General features: G+C 51.0%; 1 protein-coding gene across 3 annotated transcripts in view; it reads right to left on the bottom strand.

Moving 5' to 3' along the window:
* PLXNA4 (plexin A4) overlaps nucleotides 1–26400 on the bottom strand; it is a 417569-nt gene that overhangs the window by 244307 nt on the left and 146862 nt on the right. The window contains exon 4 of one of the 3 annotated variants that reach the window (XM_032869062.1): nucleotides 6801–7120. The exons of the other annotated variants lie outside the window; for them this stretch is intronic. Within the exon in view, the coding sequence (XP_032724953.1) occupies nucleotides 6932–7120 (189 nt within the window). The 3' untranslated portion in view covers nucleotides 6801–6931. Of the gene's footprint in view, nucleotides 1–6800; nucleotides 7121–26400 lie in introns of those variants that run through there. 3 annotated transcript variants of the gene reach the window in all.

Genomic DNA, 26400 nt, shown 5'->3' with positions numbered 1-26400 from the left:
AGCATCATGGAAAGGGGATTATGTCCCAAGCCAGGAGCATGGAAGAGCACCAGAGGCTGGTAGGAGCAGGTGTGTGTGGCCGTGAACCAGCATGGCATCAGTAAACAGACCATATGCAGGAAATGCAAGGTGCGGGGGATGTCCCCCATCTGGGCTAGGATGGGGAAAATCCACTTCTCTTACTCGAGCTTCCCCATTCCTGTTTCCACATCAGTACAAATGAGACTAGCAAGGGATGTTGAAGAGGACAGTGGAACCTTCATGAGTCCATCTTCTGCTAGTGGGGACGACATGGGCTGATACATTTCAATTAGTTCCCCGACTCCCAATATGAACTAAAGGGAAACCTCATAGGATAGTGTAGTATCCTGGGGCTGGCAATGTGAGGGACCCTCCCCACCCTTGAAGCTGAAGGAGAAAGCGGTGGGAATGGTTCCTGGAAGCTGAAAGGTGAAAGTCTCCCATAGCCAGCTTGAGAGAAGTGATCATAGGTAAAGGAGGCAGCCAGCCCAAGTCTACCCAGGAGAGAATGGGAGGACGGGGTGAGGTAGGAGGGAGTAAATCCCTCCGCCTCTCTCTTTTCCACCGCAATCTCCTGCCAAACTCCTCATTGTTCAAATCAACCGGCAGTCAGACACAAGGGGGTCCACAGAGGTGGTCTTTACAGTCTACAGAAGTTGCAGAGGGTCTGGGGCACAAACAAGACAGGGATGGACATCCATCACAACATGACGTGGCCATCACTTCTATTTCTGTCCTCCTCCTAGAACACAAGTTCCTTGAGGGTAGGCTCCACATGCCCTGTGCTCAAAGGACACTCAATAAATATTTAACACACTAACAAGTGAAAGTAGGAGGAATACCATCAGGAGTGGAAGCAAAGCTAAGTAGCCCTCAGATAGCATCTAAACATGAACCTGGTTCTTATGACCTCTAACTTGTATTTCAGGTTTCCTCACCAATGTGTGGCAGAAGCTGCCATTCCCAGTGGGTCCCCTGAAGCCTTACAGGGAAAGCACTCCTCGACATTCCTGGTTTCTCACCAATCAGTCATGATTCCTCCAAGCTGGGGAGCTGATGCTCTGGCCAGGTGGTCACGTGCCCCACACAGATGCCCTGGAAGTTACCATCTGAACTCAATGGCCTTTGCAGGGAGGTGGGCCACCAGGCATTACTGGTGCCACATGCCTTGCTTGGCAGTTACTGTGTTACATGCCGGCACTCAGCCTCCTCGAGACTGCCCAAGGAGCCCTGCATGGGAGGCTGCGGCAATCCAGGGGCCTTGAACCAGGGGCATGCATGCAGCCTCCGGCACCCAGCTGAGCTCAGAGCCAGTCAACGCACAAGACATGGCCCTTTATAAGACCCTCCAGGCCCCGGGATGTGCTGCATCTCTCCCTCTGTCTGACAATGCATGCCCCGGGGTCAGGTGAATAGCAGGCACCCTTCTCCCATGGGCGTGGAGCACCTCACAAGCCCTTTCCAGCCAAATAAAGCCTCGCTGTTCCTCATACAGGCTGTCAACCAATATACTCCTCCGAGTGTTTCCCTCCTCCCCTACTTTTTGTTTGGAAAGTTTCACTGATTCCCTCACGCTCCCCTTCTCTATCAGCCTCCTTCCCAGAGCCCAACCCAGCCCCCTACCCTCCCTAGGAGGCTCTTTCCGTCTCCTTCCAGGCTCCCACAGCAGGTAGTGAATCCTTCCCCTCGATGACAGCTTCTAACGGGTGGTTTCTATGCTGTACTCTCCTCTCAGACCGTGATCCCGTCAAGGTCAGGAAACCCATCGCTTTCTTCTTATTATCAGCCCAGGACCTAGCACAGCACCTGGCCACTGGTCCTTGAGTGCACAAGCTTTAGCCTCCAGGAGCCGCACATCAGAGGCTCTGGCCCGGGCGCCAAACCAACAAACACGTGGAGAGCAAACCGTACCACATATTGGCACTGGACAGGGCTGATTATTGCTGGAAGCCCCTGTCAGCTCATCTCTCTGGTCCTCATTTTGAAGAGGACAGTGGACGTGTCTTCATTTGTTCATCCATTAATTCACCTGTTCATTCATCTGAGAAGTATTCGCTGAGCACCTGCTGGGTGCCCCTGGGCTCAGCACTGGGCCTTCCAAGGGGAAAGAATCACAGAATGACCCTGTAGCAACCGTGGCACTGGAAGGAAAGACGGAAAAGAACACGGAGAGGGTAGGGGAAGTAGAGGGGCTGTCGGATCCACCGGCGAGGCGCATAAGAGCAATCAGGAGCTGAGAATGCCCAGAGAGATCAGTCTTACCACAGTTAAGTAGGGGAGACGCTGGGAGGGCAGGGTGCAACCAGGACACTGACCCACGTCATCTTCAGTGTGTGGCACCAAAGCCAGGGCTCGACTCAGAAGGAGGGTCGTGTCATCAGCTAGAATCCGCAGCCGACGTGCGATGAGGCCCATTACAGATTCCAGGCACAGAGCCGCGGAGACATGCACAGGCCACTAATTTACACCCATCCTCTGCTTTTTGTCTTCATGCTAACTGGCATCCCTGTCTGACCTTCCCCAATCCCCTGACAACCTGGGTGTCTGCCTGGCTAGCAGCCATCCAGAATTTCTTTCTTTCCAAGCCCTGGCGGAGACCCAGGACACATGGGGGGTGGACACAGGGGGATGGGAGCAGGGTGTGCTTATGCAAAGCCTGCCCTTCCATTCAGCCCGGGCCCCGGGCTGGGCCTGCTTCCCTCTGAAGTGCCCCCCAGCCAGGAGCGCCGCTCTGCCCTACCCCCTTGAGATACCCAGGCCGATTCTAGCGCAGATGGCATCAGCAGATGCCAGGTCCTGGGAGGACCCCTCCTCCCTAGCTAATGAGGGGAGCAGGTGAACAAACCAGCAGAAGTGATCAGGGGTGGGAAATGGCACAAACATTAGATTAAGAATTAGGAGCACTGGGTTCTAGTCCCAACCCTACCACGAATGAGCTGGGTGGCATTGGGCGAGCGACATCACCTCTCTGAACCCGAGTGCTCCTGTTTGAGTGTGAGATTCTAGCTGTTAGGACAGCATATACTGCTTTCTGAGGAAAGAGAACCTGGTCCTTATTTCTATTCTACCATTAACCTGTTGTATGACGTTAAGTCAATTCCCTTACCCCTCTGTGCTGAAGTCAGCACAAGTCTGCAAGTCACAGTGCAAGCGGCATGGGATTAAACCCGAGAGGCCATGAAGTGAGGGTCCCACTGAACCCAGAAAGAAATCCTGAGGATCCATGAAGTACTTTCCCCCACTTGCTGCCCACTGTCCCTACCCCAGGATTCCAGTCACCGGGAAGCCCCTGGTCCATCTGCTACAGTTTCTGCCCTCCTCTGGACTTCTGCTGTTCCTCTGCACTTAAAATCTTCCTCTGCTTAGTCAAAGTCCTCTATGGCCATCCGTGATTCAGATCTGCCAGCCCAGTGAGTCCACAGCCGGGTGTCGGAATTCTCAGCCTTTGGGGACCCAGGTGTCCTCACCTTTTACAAACATGGCCCTGCCTCGCCAGATTGGATGGGACCAGATGCAGTCAGCGGGGGCGACACCGCGCTTCTCCTTGGCCCCACAGCGAATGGGTAAAAACCAGAGTCACTGATAAGAGCCACGGGGGCTACTGATCATATAACCCCACTCTTCACTCTTGGGAATAGGGGAAGAAACACGCAATTAGGTATTCAGGTCTGGACTGGAGCAGAGACCAGCCACAGGAGCCCCTCCAGCCTTTTAGAAAATGCACATGTTTGTCTGCTGCAAAATGACAGGGAAACGGGTTTTCCAGAGGATCAAGGGCTGCTTGGCAATGGTCCAGGGAAATAGGAGACTGTGGGGATGGGGCAGGATAGGGAGGAAGTTTCTTTAGACTCAGAAGCCCATCAGAGGAGGAAATAAAAGAAAACTTGAGAGAAGACTCCAGAGGGAGCCGTACGGAGGAAGGGTGCCAGCCAGGATAAAGGTGAAGACTATAGCTGGGAGTTGGGGCAAGGAGTTGATTTCCAGGTACTGTAGGTGGTCAGGCACTCCCAAACCACAGATGTCATGTGGCTGATCATACATTGCTGGGGCAGAACCAGAGTGCTTGGAAATGGAGATCCCATGGAAGGGATGGGGAGACTCAAGGGTCCCCAGATAGCCATGGAAGTTTCCGGAATAACCGTAAGAGCAGCACCCACATAAAAACGCTGGTTTTCACAACAGCACTGTTGTGATAAGCATGATTATTTTCCAAACTTTACAGATAAGGAATAGAAGGCACAGAGAGGTTAAGAAACATGCCCAAGGTTAACCAGATGATTAGGGCCAGAGCCAGACTTTGAACTTCATTGTCTTTTTCTAAAGCCTGTGTTCTTAAGCACTATGCAGCCTCTCCAAAGTGAATCAGGAAGCTGCCTTCTTCAGGGCAGAGACCGGCCTCTGTTGAGGGGGGGGGCACCTGCCAGAAGGGCTGGGGACTCCAGGCTGGGGGAACCTGGGGGAGTCCAGCCCCAAGACCCAGCCCCAGGCACCTGCCACTCTCACAGCTGGCTGGGGGCTGGGGACCTTACACCCCACAGGGACACCCAGCCATCCGTTTTAGGCTAAAACTTCCCACCGCAGCCCAGCCTTCCCCAAACTTTTACAAATGCCGGAAGATAAAAGCGCACGAATGGAGTGGGTTTTTAAGAGACCGTGTTTAACATCAAGATCCCTCTGATGTCAGTAATTTGGATGCTGATGCATTTCTGGATTGTTTGTTGAATTATGCATCAGCAGCTTCTGGGGCCATAAAAAGCGCCCCTGTCACGCGGCTGCTCTGAAACCCGCAGCATTGGAGACAGTTGGGTTCACAGTTTGGATCCTGAGATCTGCCTTTGATGATCGCAAACCGGCAGAAAGAGCAGAGGCACGCAGGAGTGGAGAGAAGCCGACGGGAAGATCTGGGGAAAGGAGGGAGAGGAGCTCACTCCTGCCCACGCACCCATGAGAGCCTGTGCCAGGGAAAGACCCAGAGAGGAGGTGAGCAGACACGAGCTTCCTGGAGGTCCAGTCACCCCCACGGCACATGGAAAGCGAAGGAAGACAGACAGCTGGGAACTCCCCCCCACACCCCCGTGATGGAGCCAACATCACCCATCATCTCTACTGCCTGAAATGGGCCACTCCTCCAGGTGGGTGCTACCGTGGTGGGGCCTTCCTGCTGGGCCAGGGGCAGTGGCTGCTGTCATTATTTACTTCTTGCTAAGGGTTTTCACCTTGATGCAGCCTGGCATCCTTATTTTCGAGGGCAGTATGCCTGTCCGGCAGAGGGCACAGAGCTGGGAGGTGATGACCTGACATCCATAGCTTCTCGGTGGCTGGACTGAAACTGCACTCTCCGTTTCCTGACTTCCAGCCTCTCTTCCATCAACCAGGGCTTCCCGTCTACCGTAGAGGCTCCCGGCATCTCTGACACACGTCAGACTCATTGCTTCTGCTGCTAATTCCAAGCCCTATGCTGGGACAGCTGAAAGCAAAAGCACCAAACCCCTGAGCCAGGCCTCAGCCAGTCCAAAGTTGAGCTCTGCCTCTCGGAAGGTGTAGCCTGGAGCAGGTTATCTAACCTTCTGTGCCTGCGTTTTCTCACCTGCAAAATGGGCCTGGTACCAGTTCTTAAGCTTCGTCGAATGAGATAAGACACCTGAAGCCTTTGCTCAATGTCAGGGGGACAGGAAACCGTCAACATATACCGGCTGCTGTTGTCATTATTGTGACGCTCCCGCAAAATGTTGTGAGTTCAGAAGGCTGATCCCGACACTGGCCAGGGAAAACCAGGATGAGCGTCTCGCCTTCCCGAGGGTACAGTGTCCTCACCAGGGCAGGTCCTGCTACATCTCCCAAACCAGGAAGGCCAAGCCGGAAAGCCTCAGAATGTGCTGGAATTGGCCCTGTAGCACTTGCCACCGTGCTGATCCGGCAGGAAACTCATCCCTGCCATGAGACTTTTCATGAAGTTAGCGAGCCAAAACCACCCTCTCGGACTGGCCTAGTTTGGGAGCCTGGGCTCCAGGGACGCAGGAGGCCTTTCAGCCCAATTATAAATCAATCTAGTGGCTCTCGCCAAGCCTCTGGCCATAAATGGCTCTAAAAGCTCAGCCTCTTTGGGCCCACCAGGCTCAGAGCTCCAGGATTAATGAGCATCAGCTGCAGGCAGGCTGGTGGGGACAGATGCCGACCTAACGAGCAGGGTGGCACAGCCTCCCTGCCTCGAGGTGGGCAGGGCTCATGAGCAGGTGTCATTGTCATGCTGCCCTTTTGCAGAGTGTCGCTTTGAAAAGTGGGGCTGCTGTTATCAAGTGGCACGTCATTACCCCACCCCGGGGTGTCCTGGGTGGCTCAGAAGACCATCCACAAAGACCAGGTACTCTGAGGTCATAACCCTCCACCTCTTGGTTGTGTTGGGGACCAGGCTTCTCTCAAGGTCTCCCAAGTGTGGGCCTGGGAATAGGTTCTAAAATCCTGGCATGCCCTCCTTCCCCATGCCACCTGGGTGGTGCTGCATCTCAGTGCAGAAAACTCTGCTAGAACTTTCCTCAGTCACCTCTGGTGTAGTCAGATTCACCAAATACATGGGTTTAGAGTTACCTTAAGTTCACACACGTCGGTGCAGAATTCAGTAAGCGCAAATGTCCAGTGTGGTGCCAAACCCCACAGCACACAAGCCAACCTCCCCCGACCCCAGACTTGCAGGTCAGTCAAGGACACAGGCCCTCAGGAGACCGACCAGAAGCATAAAATAGAGCAACAACAATAACAATGATCATTTATTGAGCTTTATTTTGTGCCAGGAACCGTTCTGAGCCCTTTCGATGTACTAACTTATTCAGTAAATAACTTTGAAATACGCTCAGTAACCAAGGGTCAGATTATAGTAAGGCAGTCAAAGTAGGTAAAGCAGAAAAGGGAATGGTCACGTAGACTCACTGGAGAGATTGAGATAGGCTTCATGGGGAAGGTAGGACCACCCGGCCCCTGCTGGAGTGTGGGACGAATGTTCCAGAAGCAGAAGCAGGCAGACCCAGGCCAGGGTAGAGCCAAACCCCTGATGGGCAGATGCTTGTGCTTCAGGGGGTAGAGTCTTGGGGCCACATTGTCTGATCTGTGAAAACGTAGGCAGGATGAGATTTCAAAATCAGGGTTTCACTCCTGATTAAAGTTTTCTTCTCCTAACTGTGGCTTCACTGTTTCTTTTTGATTTTCTGTCTGGAAAGTGATTTTTTTAAAGGTACAAAGTTACACCCAGTGAAAGGTACAGATCCCAAGCATAAACTCTGATGAGCTTTTAACAAGCATTCACCTTCACCTGTGTCAAGATCTAGAACACTTCCACAGTGCCTAAATAAGGAAGGGGACTTTTAAAATCTGATTGTTCTGTCCTTAACTCTTCCAGACCTTTGTGGATTGGAAGAGATCAAAATAATCAACTTCTCCTCTAACCCAACTCTGGTTCCCCTCCCATCCCAGGAGAAAAAACAAAATAAAATTAAGCCATATCTAGAGAGACAAACATCTAGTGTCCCCAGAACCAAGCTTGGCGCATGGTGGAGAGCCAATGATCCCTATGCCTCTTAAACAAGGGAAGGAATGAATATCGCCAGATTAAAGTCTCCCAAGAAATTATAGACTCCACTTTCTCTAAGCTCGCCTCTGACATTGACAGTCATGAAACTTTCTTTTCCCTTCTCCTGTAATTGGAGAGGAGTCCCAGCAGGAGGAAAAGAGCATTCATTTTCTTGTTAAAGCACCAACCCCTACACTGGACTGTGGTTTCTGTAGCAGACCCACGTCAGACTTCAAATTCCAGGTTCTTTGGGAAAGCAAAATGGGGCCTCAGAGATACCCCTCTCCTCCCCCACCCCTGCCGCCGGGCTATTCAGTGGTAATGTCTGTGGTCAAATATGCCCCAGCCTTGGATAGCTTTAGTCTTCCTTCCCAGCCCTTCCCAGAGCCCATGCCCTGGGCTGCAGCTTGATCACCCTCAGGCAAAAAGCATCCCAAAGCTTCCAGGAAAAGACAAGCCCCAAGAAGGAGCACCCACGTGCATGTGGGCATTTACTTCCTAGCCTAATCAGCACCCCACTGGGGCTGTAACCCACCACTCGCCAGCACCTTCCCCCCCACCGAGTCCCTGGGAGAGTTCCCTCTGCACAGCTTGCTGGTGACTGCAGCTTATAAACAGCAGAAGCCAGCGTTCCAATCAGATTATTTTTCACTTGCAGCATTGCACAAAGAGAAAGAAAATAATGCTGAACATTCTGTTCATGAAAGAAAAAATAGCAGCAGAAAACTGTCACATTGTTTGGTCTATTTTCAATTTCATTCTCGAGTCCTGGAAATAGCTCTTGGTGCAGGCAGGCCAGAGGAGGACTCCAGCAACCTGACACATGGGTCCCGAGTCGGGGTCGGGGAGGCCGAGGTGGGGGGAAGAGGGAGAGAGAGAGAAAAAGAGAGAGAGGGAGCTGCAGCAGTCGGGAGGGTGGGTGCTGCCTGCCGGCTCCCAGAGCGTCAGGTGTGTTAGCTGGGGAAAACAGACTCCAGATCAGAAAGGAAACAGAGACCATTACCTGGGGGGCACGGCTAGATTTGTGAATGGGGTGTGGCTCGCGAAGCTGTGGTTCTTAGCCTCAGTCACACACTGTGATCGCCTGGGAGTTTTGAAAAATAATGCGATTACAGGGTGATTCCATGAATCTCAGCATGTGGTTAAGTTGTGCAGCACTAAATACACATGCAGGGGGGATACACACAGGCAAGTACACAAAAAAACTGGCGGAACCTGAATGGATAGGTTTGGCGGGTTATATCAGGGTCAATTTCCACTTGTGATATTGCACTACAGTTACGTAAAAATGTGGTCATGGGTTGAGGGACCTCTCGGTGCCACCTCTTACCAGTGCATGCAAATCCACAATTACTTCAAAAGGAAAAGTTAAAAAAAAAATGGTGCTGGTGTCTGGCTTAATGAGCTGAGGGTGCAGCCTTTGCGTCAGGGTTCCCACAGAGGCGCAGGCGGTCCTGCGGGCGGGCCAGGCTGAGAACGCTGCCCCAGGAGCGGAGATGTGGGCTGAGAAGTTACAGCCCCAAGAGCTGCGGGAACGATCTGTATAAGCTTCAGCACCAAAGGCTTAATATCGCTTGAATAAATAAACCAACTGCTATCTCAGGTATTATAGGCATTCAAGGAAAGGAGGAGGAGGAGGAAGGCACCATGGGAGGAATGTGATCAAACCCGGACTCCACAGAGGTGGGGGGCTCAGAGGTAGGAGCGAGGGAAGGGCACTGCAGGTCAACAAAGAAAGGCTTGGAGAAGGTGTGGTCAGTCCAGGGAGGAAGAGGAGAAGGAGGATTGAACTCGGGTGTGGTTGAGGAGTGAGGGTGGACAGAACCGTGAATAAGAAACTCGCTCCATCCTGGCCTCTGGGTAGGTGGATCTCTCAACCACCTGAACCAGCTTCATGTCCTTGCAAGTTGCCAAAAGTGATTATCAGCAAAAGACAGTTTTCCAGAAGACGTTGAGCATCTCTCAGGGAACCCAAATGTGGAGAACTTGGAGCGGCTTCAGAATAGAGCATGTGATGAGTATAAAAGTAAGTCAGCCCCCACAGGGCTCATCACCCCTTTGCCTATCTGCACTCAGCTGCCTTAGGTAACTCCATCCAGAATCCCACCAAGCACTAGAAAATACCAGAAATGACCTGGAAAGAGTTAAAATAGGAATCCTAGCACCTACACACTAAAGCAAATGCCCTTGACTCCACGGGTCCCTTGAGGACTCCTTCAGAGCCTCGTTCTTCTTGTTTTACACACAAGTCTAATAAGCTTGATTCTCTATTTTCAAGCTCATGGAAAATTGAAAAGGAAAAATTAAACAGGTGATGCATCAGACAGCATCGTTGACAACGGGGACAAGGGAGAAGTGACAGCCCAACAGCAGAGGGGAGACATGAATCTGCATAAAGTAAGCCGGGGCACTCATCTGCAGAAGGCCATCATAGTAAGGCAGAGGGGCTCCTCTGTGAAGGCGGAGAAAGAGCATTAGGATGCCCAAGCCCATGTTCCAAAAGTCCCACAGAGCCTCTCCTTGCTTTTTCTTCACCTGTTATGAGTTTGTCCAGTGTATGTGCAAAGGTGAGCGGCCATGTCTTAATGCAGGCTGCCAGCAGGTAAGGGGTAGCTGGCGACCTTTCTGATTCCAGAGAATGCTCTCTGCCAAAAACATCAGTGCCCCTTTCCAAACACCACTGCCCTCCCATGGCATGCTGAGCAAAGGGCAGGCTGCTCTCAAACTGCTCGGTCTGTGGGGTCAGTCAGGCTTAACCAGAAGGCATCCTAGGACCAGGGGAGGCACCTCCCACACTCTGGCCATGACATTGTTGCTTTGTGTGCGATGGGTCTAGCTGTGAACTCCAACAGCAGCTTGGCCAGCCATGCTCTGTGTCCTTGACCCAGGTGCTTCATTTCTTGCGCTGAGCACCCCTGTCCAATGACCCCTCGCATTGAGCGAGCTAGTGTAGAAGAGCTCGTTAACAAAACACAAATCACGCAGCTGAGCCAATCCCACTGCACCCATGCGCAAAACCCGGAAGTTTCCTCCCCTTGGTGCTGACCCTGAGCATCTCCTTGGACAGCTGCATTGCCTTTGCCCTCTGTGTGCTTCAGAACTGGAAAGGAAGGGCCTGCCCTCCTCCTTTTCCACACCCACACCCCAGGAAACAATACGCAGAGGGGAGATGAGGGAGGACTGGTTGGTCTTTCCTGATCCCTGTCCTAGACTTGGGTGCCTGGACACGTGTGTATGGCCCCCAGGGCAGAAGGGAAAGGGGACAGAGGCTCCAGACCCCAGGCATCCTGAGGTGTGGCCACGTACTGTCCTCCACTAGCGCAACACCTGATCGTGGGTGGCATGTCCTGTTATCACCTGAAGGGGAGAACTGAGAAAGATAAATTAGGCAGGGAAGGGAAGCTTCTGGAAGCCCCCATGCACATGGGAGTAAATGAAAGCATCAGCCTAAAACCAAGTAGGCAGGAAGGGGCCTGGGGCCTCAGGACAGTGTCCAGCTTTAACTGCTGTTAAAGACTTCTGGGCGGCCTGGTGACACCTGGAAGTCTTCCGTGGGTCCTCAGGCATAAAACATAAATCATCTCCTGCTAACTTTTTACTCATCTTGCTTTCTTGCTGTGTCAGCTGGATTCCCGCATCGGCCTGGGTTTAAATGGGGACTTTTGTTCCCTTCTAGCTTCTCTTCTTTCTCTCCAATTCCTCCTCCGCTCCCATCTCTCCTGAAAGTGATGACAGAGGAATACTAACTCCAAAAGGTAGATCTCTGACTTCACTTTCCAGGGAGGGGGCATGGGGATGGGAGAGAGAAGAAAGGGAGAGTTTGGGCACCCATATGGGGGGCAGAATTTGAGGGGGTGAGCGGTGGTGGCCACCTGGACCGACCCTGCTGACTTTCAGGGTCCAGGTGTCCAGTCCCCCCAGTCAAAGGCCTTTGGGCTTCTCGGGGCAGCCGGGTGAGTTGGGAGCAGATACGCTTGCCTCCCTGCTGGCTGGACTCAGGAAGCCACAGGGAGGCTCAGGGCTCACAGGGCAGAGAGCTCGGGGAGGGCTCTGTACTTGGCCCTGTCAGTTCTGAGCAGCAAGGATGGCCCTAGGCTCTGTGCGGGGAGAGAGAAGGGTTTCTTTCACTTCTTTTGTTGCCTCGGGTCCCCAAGCACCACTGTGATGCAATACGGGTCAGATCCCCTTGAGGAGCTCACCTGGAGGCCTGACCCCACAGAGCTCCATGAGAAGCCTGCACCTTATATAACCCTCGGGAAGGCTGACATGAGGCTGTGCGTGAGGCCACATCATTGCAGAATTCTGCCCCGCAGAGCTCCAGGAAACACCCCCAAACACCTTTGGGAAGACTCCTCTCCATCAGGGCCATGGGTAAGTCACCCCAGTAACTTCACCATCGAACCCCATGGGAGACGAGGTGCCTGCCCCTGGCCCTCCCCAGGGTGGAGGAGGCAGCTAGAGCGGACGGCAGCGGGACCGGCAAGCGCTCACCCTTTGCCGCAATCCAGCTCTTCCGGGCTCTGAGCCCGGGAGGCACTGGGCAGGCATCACCCATGACAGAACTGGGACACTGCATGGCCAGCGAGGCTGCTTGGGCCCTGTGGGCTGCACCTGGCTGTGAACCGGGCACCAGGGCAGCCACGTGGTACCGGGCTGTGCTTGACAATGGGGCTGCGGAGCCAGGCCGCTTGGTTGGGATGCTAATGAGCTGTGTGACAATGACTTATGTAACTTTCCTGTGCCTGGTTTTGTCTGTCGTGAAAGGGGGTGATAGCAATAGTGCTACCTCACAGGGTTTGTATAAAGATTAATTGAGATAATCCGTGTAAAGTGCTTGGAACAGCGCCAAGCCTGGATCAGTGCCCATGGAGGCTCCGATAGCTGCTCTGATGACCATGGCTGCTGTCTTTCTTTCCTGTCTCTTCCTCCTCCTCCCCTTCTCTTTCCTGTCCTTCCTCCTTTCATTCTCCTTCCCCTTCTTCCTCCCCGTTCTGCTTCTCTTCTCTCTCAGGGCTGAGACCAGGGGCATGGAAAGGTGGGATGACAGGGCTGCAGAAGGTGAATAATGCAGAGGGAGGGATGCTAGGGGCCTCCCTGACACCCCCATTATCCCCCCACTGGCTACTCCATGGCTGGTCCTCCTTGTTGAGCTGAGACCAGCTGCTACCATTCTGCTCAGGATTATTTGCACAGAAGACAGAAGGGGCAGCTGGGGACAGGTATGTGTGTGTGTGTGTGTGTGTGTGGTGGAGGGTGTGTTGGGGGGGTGGTTATACACCTTCCGTTCTCAGAGATGCATGTTTTCACCCCAAAGCTCTCAGCAGCTATTTGCTAAAAGGTGGTGCTTCCAGCAAGATGAGGGCAGCAGCACACGGGGTTGGAGCGTGAGATCTGCTGATTGAGAACTTGGGTTTGAAACTGGCCCCTACAAGGTGTTTGCCCATAACTTCACTGAGTTTCAGGATCCTTGCACAATGATGGGGTAGGCCAAGACTGTTCCTCCAGCTCCTTCTAGTTATTAAATTCCAGGTACTGGGGTTCCTTTCCTGCCACAGGGACTCAACAGGAGACTCTGAGCAGCCACTTGTCTCCAGCTTAATTACTCCTTGATTCAACCTCCTGAAAATAGCCAGAGGAGCAGGGACCTGGGGAAGGGGAAAGGGAAATGGAGGGTCCCAGCTGCCTGCTGGCCTGGAGAGGATGGGTAACAGGTATTTGTCATCCCGGGGATGGGAGGAGGCATTGGCGTGCAAGATGACTGAGTCAGGAGCCCGGGCCACAAAGTCAGGATCCAGGGGGATGAGCGGCCATCCCCAGGCGCCATGGCCCAGGTGGTGTTTCTGGCTGTCACCATACATACCTATGTGGCCCAGAGCATACACTGTGAGGACACAGGCAGAGCCTCCAGAGTCCTTTTCCCTCAGCCTCTCCATCCTACAGAGTCATTTGGAGGCTTTGATTGCGACCAACCCAGGAGATCTTATTCACATTGCAACGCAGGATAAAACAAAGCTTTTCATGAAGACAAGCCTTGCCCTTGCTACCTGCAATGCACTCCATTTTCTTACTCTGTTCCATGATTTCAAATGTGGGTCACAGCCCAGTAACCGGACTTAGCAGCACACGAAGAGGTTGTGACCCCCCGTTTGGAAAGCACTGTTGGAGAGGCAGGGAAGTGACAATGACTTTACAAGGCTACAATGCAAAGACTCCGTTTTGCAGTGGAACAGACTGCCTGGCAAATGCAGAGATCAGATGTGCCCAGGGCTAAACTGCATGGCGAGAAAGTCTCTCCTGCCGCCTGGGCACAGACAGGGGTCCGGAATCACTCTGATGACTAACTCCCAGCGTGTACGTGATCTGGCTCATTAGACAAGGGTAGCACGCATCTCCAGCCACACAGTAGCCCATGGATCCTCTTCGTGGGCCGTGAATGAAGCAGCCTTGGGTAAGTCACTGACATTCTCCAAGAGCGCCTTCAGAACTGCAGTCAGTCTCTAACCTGTTGCACTTGAGGTTTTTCCCCTCACTTCTGAGATTTTTAGGACTGTACTGACCCAGACCCTTCCTGATTTACCTGCTGTTCACCTTCAGCTCTCCTTCCCACTTTTTGATGCTAACGGACACCCGAGAGCCTCCTTGACACCCAAGTGGCTGGAAGGACCACTCCTCTGGCCTCTTGGATTCAGAGAAACTGCTCTCTTCTTGCCAAAATGTCACCCCTTTGGGCATACTTGATTTTTTTTTTAATCATATTACAAAATATACAAAACTTTAGGCAAGGGCCTAGTGTTCACCAAATCCAGATTCTTGCTTTGCAGGTGACAAGAGCATGACCAAGGGAGGCTGGCGACTTGCCTGGAGCCACACAGATCACTTGAGTCAGGGCCAGAATTCAGCTGGTCCGTCTCACGGGCCCTGGAATCCCTCACAATTTCCCCATAAAGGACAATGAGAAGGGTCACCCACCTATGTAGGAGCAGGGAAGGCTGAGGGTATCCCAGGGGAACTGAAATGGACCAAGTGATGATTTTGAGGGCAGAACCCAACCTTCTCATTGTCCCCTTCTTTAACAATAAGGAAAACAAACCCAAGCAGGATCTTCACTTCCGTAAGGACCAATCATCCCAGTGTCCTCGTGTTCCTTACAGAGCTGCCGGGGACAGGGGGCTTTAGAAACATCTACACTGACAGGCCTGCATTTGCGGGTCTGGAGAGACAGACATTAACATTTTCATTTGCTCTGAGAGGTCCCTGCCTGCCAGAACACCCTGCCATGAGCAGGGGCTCATTATCTCAGCCGGCCTTTTCCCCCAGCCTGGCTGAGATGGTCTGACCCTTGCTGGGAAACCCACCCCCAGGACTGGGAGGACTTCTGAACAGCAGGGCTGAGAAGGACTGACGTGATCTTTTGAGAAGCCAAATGAGCCACCCTGGTGATTGTCACAGAATGGTGCCTCAGCCCCATTTTCCATCGAGAGACATGTGTTTATGAGTCCGCTGATCCAACACCCTGGTTTCCCCACGGTTGGACGTGCTTTGCATGTGCACACGCATGTGCACCTGTCCATGCATGCACATAACACATAACTGTGTACATACGCACACGTGCACGTGAGCACATAGACGGCTCAGGTCCTACATTCCAGCAGGCCCGTCAGAGATCAATCTACCCTCCTTTATTTGTATTCCTTGGGCTATGTCACTATATCTATCCCTGTCTGGGGTGTGGACATCACTTTTAGGGTCTGGTCCTAGCCAACTGGGCTACATGGGGCCAATTCTTTGCTTTCTAGGATAGATCTAGTGTTTCGTTGGCTTTTCAAACATGTTTAATGGGACTATTTATTCACATCAAAATCTCCATTGACTCACAGCTATGCCTGAACTTAGAACACTGAGATTTTTCACATCACAAATGAGAACTGTCTACCGCATTAACAAAGATTTAATAAAATTTCATAGCCTTCTGTGGAAGCATAAATTGGAACAATACGTTTGGAAAACGATTTAGTAATAGATCGCCAATCCTTAATGTGTTTATACTCTCTGACCTAGAAACACCACTTCTGGGATTCTAGCCAAAGGAAATAGTTGGAAACACAGGGATTTAAAAAAAAAGGAAAGCAAACCTTTCCACGTAATCATTTTCATATTAGCATTGTTTATAATTTGAGAATGAGAAGTGACTTAAATATAAAACAATATGGGAGTAGGTAAGTAAATCATGGTATATTCACATAACAGAATTTTAAGCACATGTTTAAAATTATGTTTATGAAGAGTTTGTAACAAGTGAAGAAATTACTTGAGTTACAAGGTTTTGCTAAACAGGCCAGACCAAAAATTATATACGTGTGTGTGTGGGTATATATGTACACACACACGATACATACATATATGATCTCATATATGTCTTTACACACACACATGATTTTCTTTCTGGACTTTTCAGCAAATATATATATGTATACACACACACACATAGAATAATATTAACTATGGGGAATAATTAATATAAAAATTGGAAGGAAGTATTACAATGATTGTGGGTGGTAACATCCTGGGTACACATTTTCTTTGATATTTTTCTGTATTTTCCAAGTAAAACCAATCATTTTTCTCTTAAATTCTTTTTTAAACTCGAACCAGAAGAGATGTTAGAGACAGGAAGGGCCAGTCACGTCCTTGCCACCACCCCTGCAGGTGACCTCAGGGAAGTTATATGACTTTCTCGCCAGCTTCACTCACTGCGTACTCCCTTTCTTCATCTCCACAGGGAGCATGTGGGACCCCGTGACCTCTAAAACCCGCTCTGCTCTAACCCTCTGTGCCTTGAAGGATCCTCCTACTGTGGTTGAGAATGGGATCTCAAAAAGCGAACCAAGAGGTGTCACCATCTCATGAGTAAAATACTATAATCATGCTAACCAGCGGTGGACTTGGAAGGGTTTTCTCGAAGACGCAGCTGCTCTCACCCAGTCAGCAGAGAAACATGCTGATATGGTGTCCTTGGGGTTGGACATCTGGAGACAAACACCCAAATGAAGGGGGTCACTGGCAGCTGTGCTGTGAAGCCAGGAATTGCTGTTGGGGGAGACGCATTTACGGCACTGGGTCTCCATTGGAGAGTCCCCCAGAAGCTGATCTCCAGGGCTTGGACCAGGTGGCAGGGTGACCCATGCGGGGACAGAGGGACAGAGCTCACACTCTTCACTTGCCCCAGCAGCTCTAGACCCTAGGCATCTCCCTTTGGCCAACCTCCATGGATTTTTTAAAATATTTTTTAAAGATTTTATTTATTCATTTGACAGAGAAAGCACACAAGCAGGGGAAGCAGCAGGCGGGGGTGGAAGGGGGGGAAGCAGACTCCCAGCTGAGCAGGGAGCCCCATGCAGGGCTCGATCCCAGGACCCTGATTTGACCTTAGCCAAAGGCAGACGCTTAACCAACTGAGCCACTCAGGTACCCCACAGGTTTGGGGTTTTTTGGGGTCTGTTTTGAGCACGAGGGCACCTCCTTAGAAGCAATGTGTCATGTTTCTGAGTCCTAGGACCTCAGCGGTATTACTGGCCGCCCTTGAAACCTGTCCCTCTCTCGATGAGGCCACAGCACCTGGAGAGTTCACAGGGGAGGGGAAGTGAGGAGAATCTACATCCTGGACCAGCTTTCCACCCAGGATGAGAAGACGGCTGGATCTCGCAACCGTCTTCTGAGGCGGAATATTCAACGTGTCTATTTACGTGTAATTGTAACTCTCCGCTGGACCTGGGCCATCTTTCCCGCAGTTTGGAGAAAAAACGTCTCTTTCAGAGCTGACATTCAGTCACTTATGCAAGAGAAAGTTTACCTAGTGAAATATTTCCACACTGGTTGGTAGGAGGTGGTGGCCTTCCTACGTCTCCCTGGTTGCCCCAGCAGCCCCACCTCCTCCCCCCAGGGCAGCCCCCAAGGACCTCCCTGAGCTCCATCTCCTAAAGTGCTAATGCTTGACCTCGCAGGAGACTTCATGCCCTTCGTGGTAAAATGTGTTGAAGGTCACCTCTCCTGCCCCCTCTTCCTGAATTGAGCCCATTGGGTTGACAGAAGCTAGGACTTGAAATCCTTGTAGGGAGAGTTGGTTTTAAAAGTAATAAGGACACATTTTGGTTTGGCTCACCAAGCTGTCTCTACTGCCTGGGGGAGAGAGCATTGGGCTGGCAGTAGCAATGGGCAAATGGGTGGTGGGGGGTGGGGAGAGATGGGGTTGGTTGACTTCCACTGAACCCTCACCGTATCCCCAGACCATTTTCTACCCTCACCAACCACCATCCAGAGGGCTACCATTTTCTACCCTCACCAACCACCGTCCGGAGGGCCAGAGGATGCCAGGGACCTGCCTAAACTCCTGGTCTTTCCCTTTCTGGCCATCCTTCTATCTGTTTGTCCACCCCCTCCCCACGGGCTTGCCTCTCTCCTGAACAAGGAATCCACTAATAGCCAAACGTCAGATGTGAGCCCCAGGAGCTAACAGCCCAGTCCTCAGCAGTGTCTTCTAGAAAAAGTCCCGGTGTCTCCACTGTCACCCCAATCATGTCTGTTGGTGATATGATCTAGCTGCCACAAATGAAAGGAACACAGGGGTGTTTAAGGCACAGGAATGTTTAGAAATGGAGAGAGGATGAAAGCAACCAGGTTGTGCCTGTATGTTTTCACATGAACGTGTTCAGATCTGACAGAGGAAGGAGGACCTTTAACTTCTAATTAACGAGTCGCTCCTCTTGTGCAGACAACCCCCCCACCCCGCCGCCACCACCGCCATTTCCCTCTAGGCAGATGAAGGCTCAAGTTCTTCCAGAGCCGGGCGACTCTCTGCACAGGCTGCACTTCCTGGGCTCCTTGAAGCAGCTGCCATCAGCTGCAGTGTGCGCTGGCTCCTCTCCTCCCTGCTTGGGCCTCAGCCCTGAAATCGCTCATCAACCACTTGTTCTGATGCGTAACTGACAAGACCATAACCTTTGAAGGACATTTTATGGGCTTGGCTCTCACCATCGAATCTATCTCAAGGGAAACTGCTTTCCATTTACTGACACCAAAGAGCCTGGAAGATAAGAACGGTGGTGGATGACGTTACAATCGTGGTCGTTGTTGAAATCTGTGTCTTATCAACAGGTTTTGGCTAGGTCCTGATTTCAAGTTCTGCCCCAATCGCAGCAAGAGCCCTGTGAGTCCAGATGCCCTATTTATAGCTACATCATCTCAATAAACACAGAGGAACAGAAGACACAAATAAATGATGTGTTGAGAAAAACATGAGCAGAAAAGGAGACCCAGAGGTTCTGGCATTCAACCCACTGCCCCAAAGCCCTCATTCAGATTCCATTCTTCACCACCTTCACTTTCTGTTTCCATACCACAGTCTTTCCAGGGGCTTCATCTCTGGATCCTCTAGATCTTTCTGTTTGGAGTATGAAAGAGCCCAATTTCTACCCACCAATCGCATCCCCTAGTGCCTTGACCACCTGGACATTTCTGAAATGGCCTCACTCCTTCCTACCTCTCTAAAGCCAATAAATGCTCCCTTTCCTGAAATTCCCAGGCCCTCAAGGGAGCTCAGCTCTCTTTCCACTTCCCAGACCCCAGGAGGAGACCCCTGCCTAGAGATCTCCTCTTTCCACCATCATTCATGGCTGCGCCTTGTCATTCTTTAGGTGTCAGAGAGGATATTCCTGCCTTTCATTTGACATAGACCCCAATCCCGATTATCTTCTGTTTCAAAGCCCTATTTGTACCTTTCGGAGTTCTTATACCTGCTTGTTGTTGTTATTATTATTATTATTATTATTATTGGGTTTTGTTTGTCTGTTTCATCTCCCCCTCTAGACCTTGACTCCACTTGTTGAAGGAATGAATGAATGAACCGGACAGATGGAGGAAATCACGTGCCTCCTGTGCACTAGCCACCCTCCCTGTGCTGGTGATACAACATTCAGCAAGACAGATGCCCTCATGGGGCTTAGCATCTTGCCAACAGAGGTCCTTCAGGAAAACGAAATCTCGAGAGACACCTGCAGAGGCTAAGGACCAAGACCTGGGCAGAAGGAAGGGGACGGCATTTCACATGCTGATAGCTAAGTCTGATATAAGTATCACACAAAAACTATTAGTGTTACCAGCAGAGAGGGCAACTGCTTTTTAATAGAAGAAGATCTTCCTTGGAGGCGATTACTAGGCACTGATAAGGATCAGGTGACATGTTGAGGTTGTACAGATGGATTAATGCCTGTTTTCATCTCGTTGCTTGCGGCATGTGGGAGTTCTTGGTTTTCAGGGAGAAGATGGGAGAGAAAGTCTCTGCAGAAAGCAGGCTGGGCGGGATTCTTGTGGGTGCTATGGTGGGGAGCCGCTGCCTGCCATGGGTCACAGAGAAAGCTGGAAAGAAAACCAGGGCAACTGGGGAGCAACCTCCATGCGGAAAACACCAGCCAAGATTCTGGTAAGAACCCCCCCCCCCCACTTCCCTTTCCTCCCAAACCTCAGGGGTTTGCCAGTGGTGCAACAAATTATTACTGCTATGGAAGAACCCCTGTGGAAGAACAAGGGTCTGGGGGTCTTTAGAGGTCAAGTCACCTGATAACACAAAAATACTGCAGGGATTGAGGGGCTGGGGAAGAAGGAGGGAAGGAAGCAGAAAAAGAAGGTGCATTTCTTTTACACAGCTCATCCCAAATGCTGTCTCAAACCTGAATACTCTTGTTAGGAGATACTATTCATCCCTCAGTTTCACGGAGAGGTAAACTGAGGCCCAAGTCAAATCAAAGGCAGACCCAACCACAATGGAACAGAGTCTGGCTCCTGCCTCACTGCACTGTGACCCAGGATGCCTACACAGTGAACCTGTAGACCGTGACTCTGAAGATTCCCTGGGTCAGGTCAGTCCCTCTGAGGGCCGTGAGGTTGCAGCCCATAGGTTTGCTGGCCAGTTTTCCATCCTGAATGATACAGGGTTCCCGGAGAGGGTGCCAAGGTCTCTCAGGTATCAAGACATGAGCAGGCAACCAGGAAATCTCTAGACCTACAGCGATGAGCCTGGGGGCGGGTCCATGGGCTGCTTCTCCCACCAGGTGGCAGCAATCAGGCCCGACACCAGTGATTTTTATGCTCTCCGCCCCTCACCCCCTGCCCAGGCAACCCTCTGCCCACACCTCTAAGTTCTAACTCTTGACAGACTCACTCTCAACATAAACCGAATGGGAGGTCAACCTCAACGGAAAACGCACCTAAGTGATTCGGTGGTAGCTTGTCCACGGTGTTACCACACACCTTTGGTTGCCTGCAACAGTCCTGGTTTCTGTGAGCGGTCTAGACAAAACAGTAATAATGCCCCCTTTGACTTGCAAAACTCTTCCAGTCTGGACAAGAAATTCTTGGGTCTTCCTACTTTTAATGTACCTGGACACTCAAGTGTTATATATACACCCATAGAGATGATGTTATTTTAACAAATGGATACCCTTTACTGTGAACACCCCTCACTTCCATGTACTGTATCAACCACCCACCCAACACAACTCTCACCGTGCCATACACAGCATGCAACCGTCAATGTGACACCCATAGACACCCACAGACAGCATGCACCCAGCCATGAGCCATACTCTTCTACTTCTAATCACACCAGAGTCTCCCAGCCACAGCAGACATGGCTTTCTCCCTTCCACCTTTCAAGCCTAGACACAACCACGTGTATCTCATAATTTGGGGGAGCACCAGGACAAATGCTCCCGCTCGGGCATCCATCCCAGTCAACTAAGCCTTCAGGGATTTAAAACAGAAATGCCCTGGCTGTTATAATGGCTACAACCTTGTAAGGACATGAGTCCAAGTTCATTAAGAAGCTCCGTGCAGATGAACCCTGTTGCCGTTGTGATTAATAATCATAATAGACAGTCAGCTGGAGGGCTTCCCAGCTGCGCCTCCCAGGGCCCGGTTCTGGGATCCCCTCTCTAGCCACCAGTGAGTAATGGTTTGGTTTATTGGAAACTCTCTTTCCATTTTTTATGGCTTCAATTAAGTGATGGGGAGAATCCATCATGTAACCTTCTTGCTGCACTGCTAAAGACTTCCAGAGGGGAAAATATTTATCAAACCCCAAACCATCAGAGGAGAGACTGCGGTAAACCTCACAGGAGGCTGGGGTAGCAGAGAGGTGGCTGAGGTGGTAGAGAGAGGAGAGGAAAATATCCACACAGAGGTTTCCTGCCTGGACAAGAGCCACACTATAAAAACTCTGCTCATTTCACAAACATCAGGCTGCTTTTCCCACCTCACCGCCAAGTCCATATCCCCACAAAACATTCCACGAACTGCCCCAGTCATGTGGACTCCTAGAGCCCAACAGGTTCAAGGTGGCAAAAAGAACAGAGACACTGGTATGAGGGGTCCTCATCCCAGGAGGGAACAGGAAGTTCATGTGATGGGAGGTTTCAGGCACTGCACTGTCCACAGAAACATGGCGCCCGCTTGAAAAACTGCCCACATTTCTCGTGAAACCCATAACTGTATTGATAAGAATGCCAAAGGACCCATGTTCTGGTTGTAACTACAAGTGCTTCCCAATGCCAAGGACAACAAATCCTTTCCCAATCAATTCGTTAGAATCCACAACCTCCTATCCTTGGCCTAAAGTTGGCCCTTCCCCTCTCCCTGACCTCTGCCCAGGCAGCCCTCGTGGTAAGCGGAGCTGGCTCTTTTTCTTCCCTTTAAATTATTCACACCCCAATCTTGGCCACTGGTATTAATCTTTCATTTGCTATTTAGACATCCGATTCCTGGGGCAGAATTGAGAAGCGTCGCTTGGGAGATGGAGTTGGCTGGAGGGGAGGTCTGAGAGGAGTGGGAGACCTGCAGAGCAACAAGGGTCTGCCTAGAATTAATGGGGTCATCACCCTGTTCCCCACTGCCCAGAGGAGGAGGAGCCAGAGACAGGAGACACAGATGTGTCTGAAGGAACGAAATCCCAGGTCCAACTGCTTTGAGAGGATTGTGTGCGTGTGTGTACGCAGATGTGTGTGTGAGGACGGACTAACTCTCTCTCAGCTAACAACAGGGTGGACACTATTAGGACACTTGACTCTGGCCTGGTGCAGAGCACAGAGTTTCAGGGAGAGATGGTAGTTGGGCAGGGAGAACAGGGATCAAATACAAAAGGACACCCATGTGAGCCCAGGGAGACACACGATTGTCTCCATCTGCTATGTAGTAACAACAGCAGGTTAGATAGTATTAGTTCCTAAGTCTTCACTCTGAGAGAAGAGAGAAGATGGAAACATATTCCTCTCCCCTCTTCCTCCTCCTTCTCCTCCTCCAAAGCTAACATCTACAGAGGACAGACACTGTGTTAAATGCTCTGGGTTCATTATCCGGCTAATACCCACAACCATTCTAGCAGGTTGCCCCCTCGGTAGCCTCCGTTAACCCTCAAGGAAACTGAGGCTTGGAAGAAGTTAAGTAAATTGCTTAAGGTCCCACAGACCTCATGAGTGGTCAGGAGGATTCGAGCAAAGGAAGTCAGACTCCAGATAGTAAGCTCTTAACCAGGGATGTAAGAAGAGATAAACAGACAAACACAATAGTGACCCAGGAGTGTTGGCAAAAGCGGTTAGCGATATGCAGTAAGGTAGTTACTAGACACATGTATTAAGTGAAAATTAAATAAAATTTAAGATCCCTTCCTCAGTCCCATCAGCCACATTTCAAGGGCCTCCTAGTCACATGTGGCCAGGTGCTGCCTTAGGGACCAGAGCCCACATGACTCTTGTCATCATCCCTGAGGTTTCTACTGGATGGCACTGGGTGAGAGGACCTGGAGAGATGTCAGCAATGGAACGCCCTTCAGGAAGAAGAGCTACAGGAAGGACTGTGTGGACATGGGACCTGCTCAGATCTAGAAGGGAAAGGAAACGGGGCAGCAACGAAAGGAGAGAGTGGAGCAGCAAGACCGATCAATAGGTTGGCGTCATTACCAAGTGAGACCTCACTCAATGTCACAGAAGGAAGAGACCTGAGGGTCTGAATGCCAAACCCCTTCTCCTTATCACCAAGCCCACTTGTCCTGGGTCACATGGTCCGTTGAGGCCCAGGCTCTTCCCTTCCCACCCAGCCTATCACCCTGGGCCTTTCCTATCTGTCCTCATTCTTGAGTGCTCGTGAGATGGGGACCCAGAGGCCATTTGCGTCATCATCTCACACCGCTCGGACTCCTAACAGGTAGGTTTTGCTTGGGAGAAATAACTGTCATTACCCTTCTTGCTGCGTCTTCCCTTCTGGTGATGGCACGAGGCTGCCCAAGAATGAGAAGTTGGGTCTTCGTGAACGAGCAGCCACTGGAGTGGCTCTAAGCCACTCCACTTGGAGCTTGGGAAGCAGCCAAGTAGGACTCTGTGCTCTACTCTGTCCCTGGGGCGTGGCTCAGGGCATATGGCGGGCCATCAGTAAATACCTCTCAGGTAAACCAGTGACGGGTTGGTTGGATGGATGACATCTGTCACAAAGTCCCTGAACCACTCTATAGCCTAGTGCCACACCCCCACCCCCCACACACTGCCTTTCATGCATGCCCAGGGGCTTCTCCACAGATCACCGAGAGGGGACGATGTCTCAGAATATAGGACAGATTAAAGTGCAATTCAGAGCCCAATATTAAAGAGTGGGTGTTCCCTACTGATGCCCAGACAAAGAAGGGGTTTGTGTCTCTGCAAAGGAAAGTTGCCAGAGGCTGTGTTGCCTGCACTAAAATCCACAGACTATCCCTTAGGGTAGGTTTATAAGTGCTCTACAAGGACCCCTGCTTCCTTTCTGGCCTCAGAGATCATTACCCACCTCACTGTGCAAGGCCAGTCCATCCTCCTGACATCTCTCTTACTGACCGGGGCTGTGGGGGAGCCTCTGACAGCCAGAAACGAGTCAGCAGAAGGTGGCCCTCATCGGAAGGCATGATTGGGCATCATTTTCCCCACCACCCAAAGAACCTGGTTCTTTCCCCTCCACAGAGGGCCTGCACTTGGGTCTGGGGCTGCCTCCTTTGCCTGTCTCTAGACCCCTGCTCCATGGTGTTCCCTTAAACTCCATATTCGGCCATTCAAAGGATAAAACTGTTTTGAGACAAAATGAGAAATGTCAGGATATAGACTCTGTCCGGTAGACAAGGAATGAGGTAATGCTTTGGCTCACAAATTCCTTGAAGGCAGAGATTTTAATTCCGTATCCCTTAAATCCTAACCATGATGTGCAGAAAAAAAAAAAGCCAGGCATGTCATAAACAACCAATATAATGGATGAATAGATAAATAAGACAGACAGAGACAGAGACATAGGGAAGGAGGGACCCCATTGGCACCAAACCTATTACTCCAGCTCATACCCAGTCTATTGTATCAGTCCTGGGAAGGCTGACTTGCTCTTTGGTCCCTAGTCTCTGTTCTTCTTCTGGAGGTCCCCCATCTACCTCCTTCAGCTCCGTGGGACAGTGCTTTCTCTCAAATTGCTCTGCTGCTCATCCTCTGAGCACTGTCTTCCTTGGTCATTTTGGTTTATTTGGATAAAATTCCCCTAATCCATGGTTCCTCGTGTTTGAGACCTTTTGAGTCCATTTAGCCATGGGAGATTCTGGGCGCTGAAGGCCTTCTAGTGGTCATCCACAGTCAAGCACCCAGCCAAGCCTGCCCCCAGACTCGTGGGCCCCCCAACTCCCCCGCAGCCCCATAAGCAGCACCTAGCTGCCCTTTTGTTCCTGTTGCTGCTGGTTTTATGATATTTTATGAGAGACAGACCATACCCTTTCTCAAGATCCTAATGTGACTTGAACTTTAAAAAAGTGTTCTCCTCACTGTCCATCCAGGTTCATTCATCCTACCTGCAAGATCCACCATCCCAGAGGTCGACTCCCATATCACAGTCACCACAAATGCTTGGACCCCTCACCTATCCATCGCTCCTAATTTAAAGAAGAGTGCTGTTTACTACCATGATGTGAGGGTTGAAAGCCTCCTGAAGAACACGCCTCTTCGGCCTTCTAAAAGTTTCAGTAATCAGGATGCACCCAACCCAGCTTAGCTTTTAAGGCCTGGAATAATCCACTCCAGACAAAACATACTGTATTACAATGACCGTTGTCACCTGGCCCTTTAAGGCTGTCATGGAAGACGCCTATGGATAGGCGTCATGGAAGGTCATGGAATGACACTGAGGATATGAAGTTTGGCTAAGCATTTGGTCACGGACTCACTATCTGAAATTCAACAGACACACTGGGCACAACTGGGAGAAAGGAGAGAGGAAAGCAGGTAGCCCCATCCTCATTCTGCCTCTAAGACCAAGGCAGATGCTCTCGCACAAATCGATGTTTTCCTTCCATTGCATAAAGAAAAATCGGCAGTGATGGGGGGTGGAGGAACAGAAGAAAAGGACAGGGACAGAGTGAGGTCGGGAGGGGTGAAGGGTGGGGGGAGGGGAAGGGTTCTACCAGATTCTTCCCCTTCACTTCCTCCACGCCTGAATTTCTGTGCCTTTCTAATGGCTGGGGCCAGTGATTTGTTCCCATCGATTGCTATTGATGTTTTTCAATTATATCCGTGACACTTTTGGCAATATGTTTGTCAACACAAAGCTTTCTCGGATCTTGGCTCTTGTCACCTCGCACAAAGAGCTGTCCTTCATCACTCCGTATCAGCTGTCAATCGAAGGGGTCAGGGAGGGAGCGATGTGTCCTTGGTCCTGGGCTTGCTTTGTTTTTCTTTTTCCACTTAAGACGGTGTGTTCCTCACTCTTTGCCCTCTGGG

This window comes from Lontra canadensis, unplaced genomic scaffold (assembly GCF_010015895.1).
Source record: "Lontra canadensis isolate GAN:19392208 unplaced genomic scaffold, GSC_riverotter_1.0 scaffold2, whole genome shotgun sequence".
In the NCBI taxonomy this organism is placed as follows: Eukaryota; Metazoa; Chordata; class Mammalia; order Carnivora; family Mustelidae; genus Lontra; species Lontra canadensis.
The sequence above is the reverse complement of the archived record's forward strand: the minus strand, read 5'-3'. Positions and strand labels throughout refer to the sequence as shown.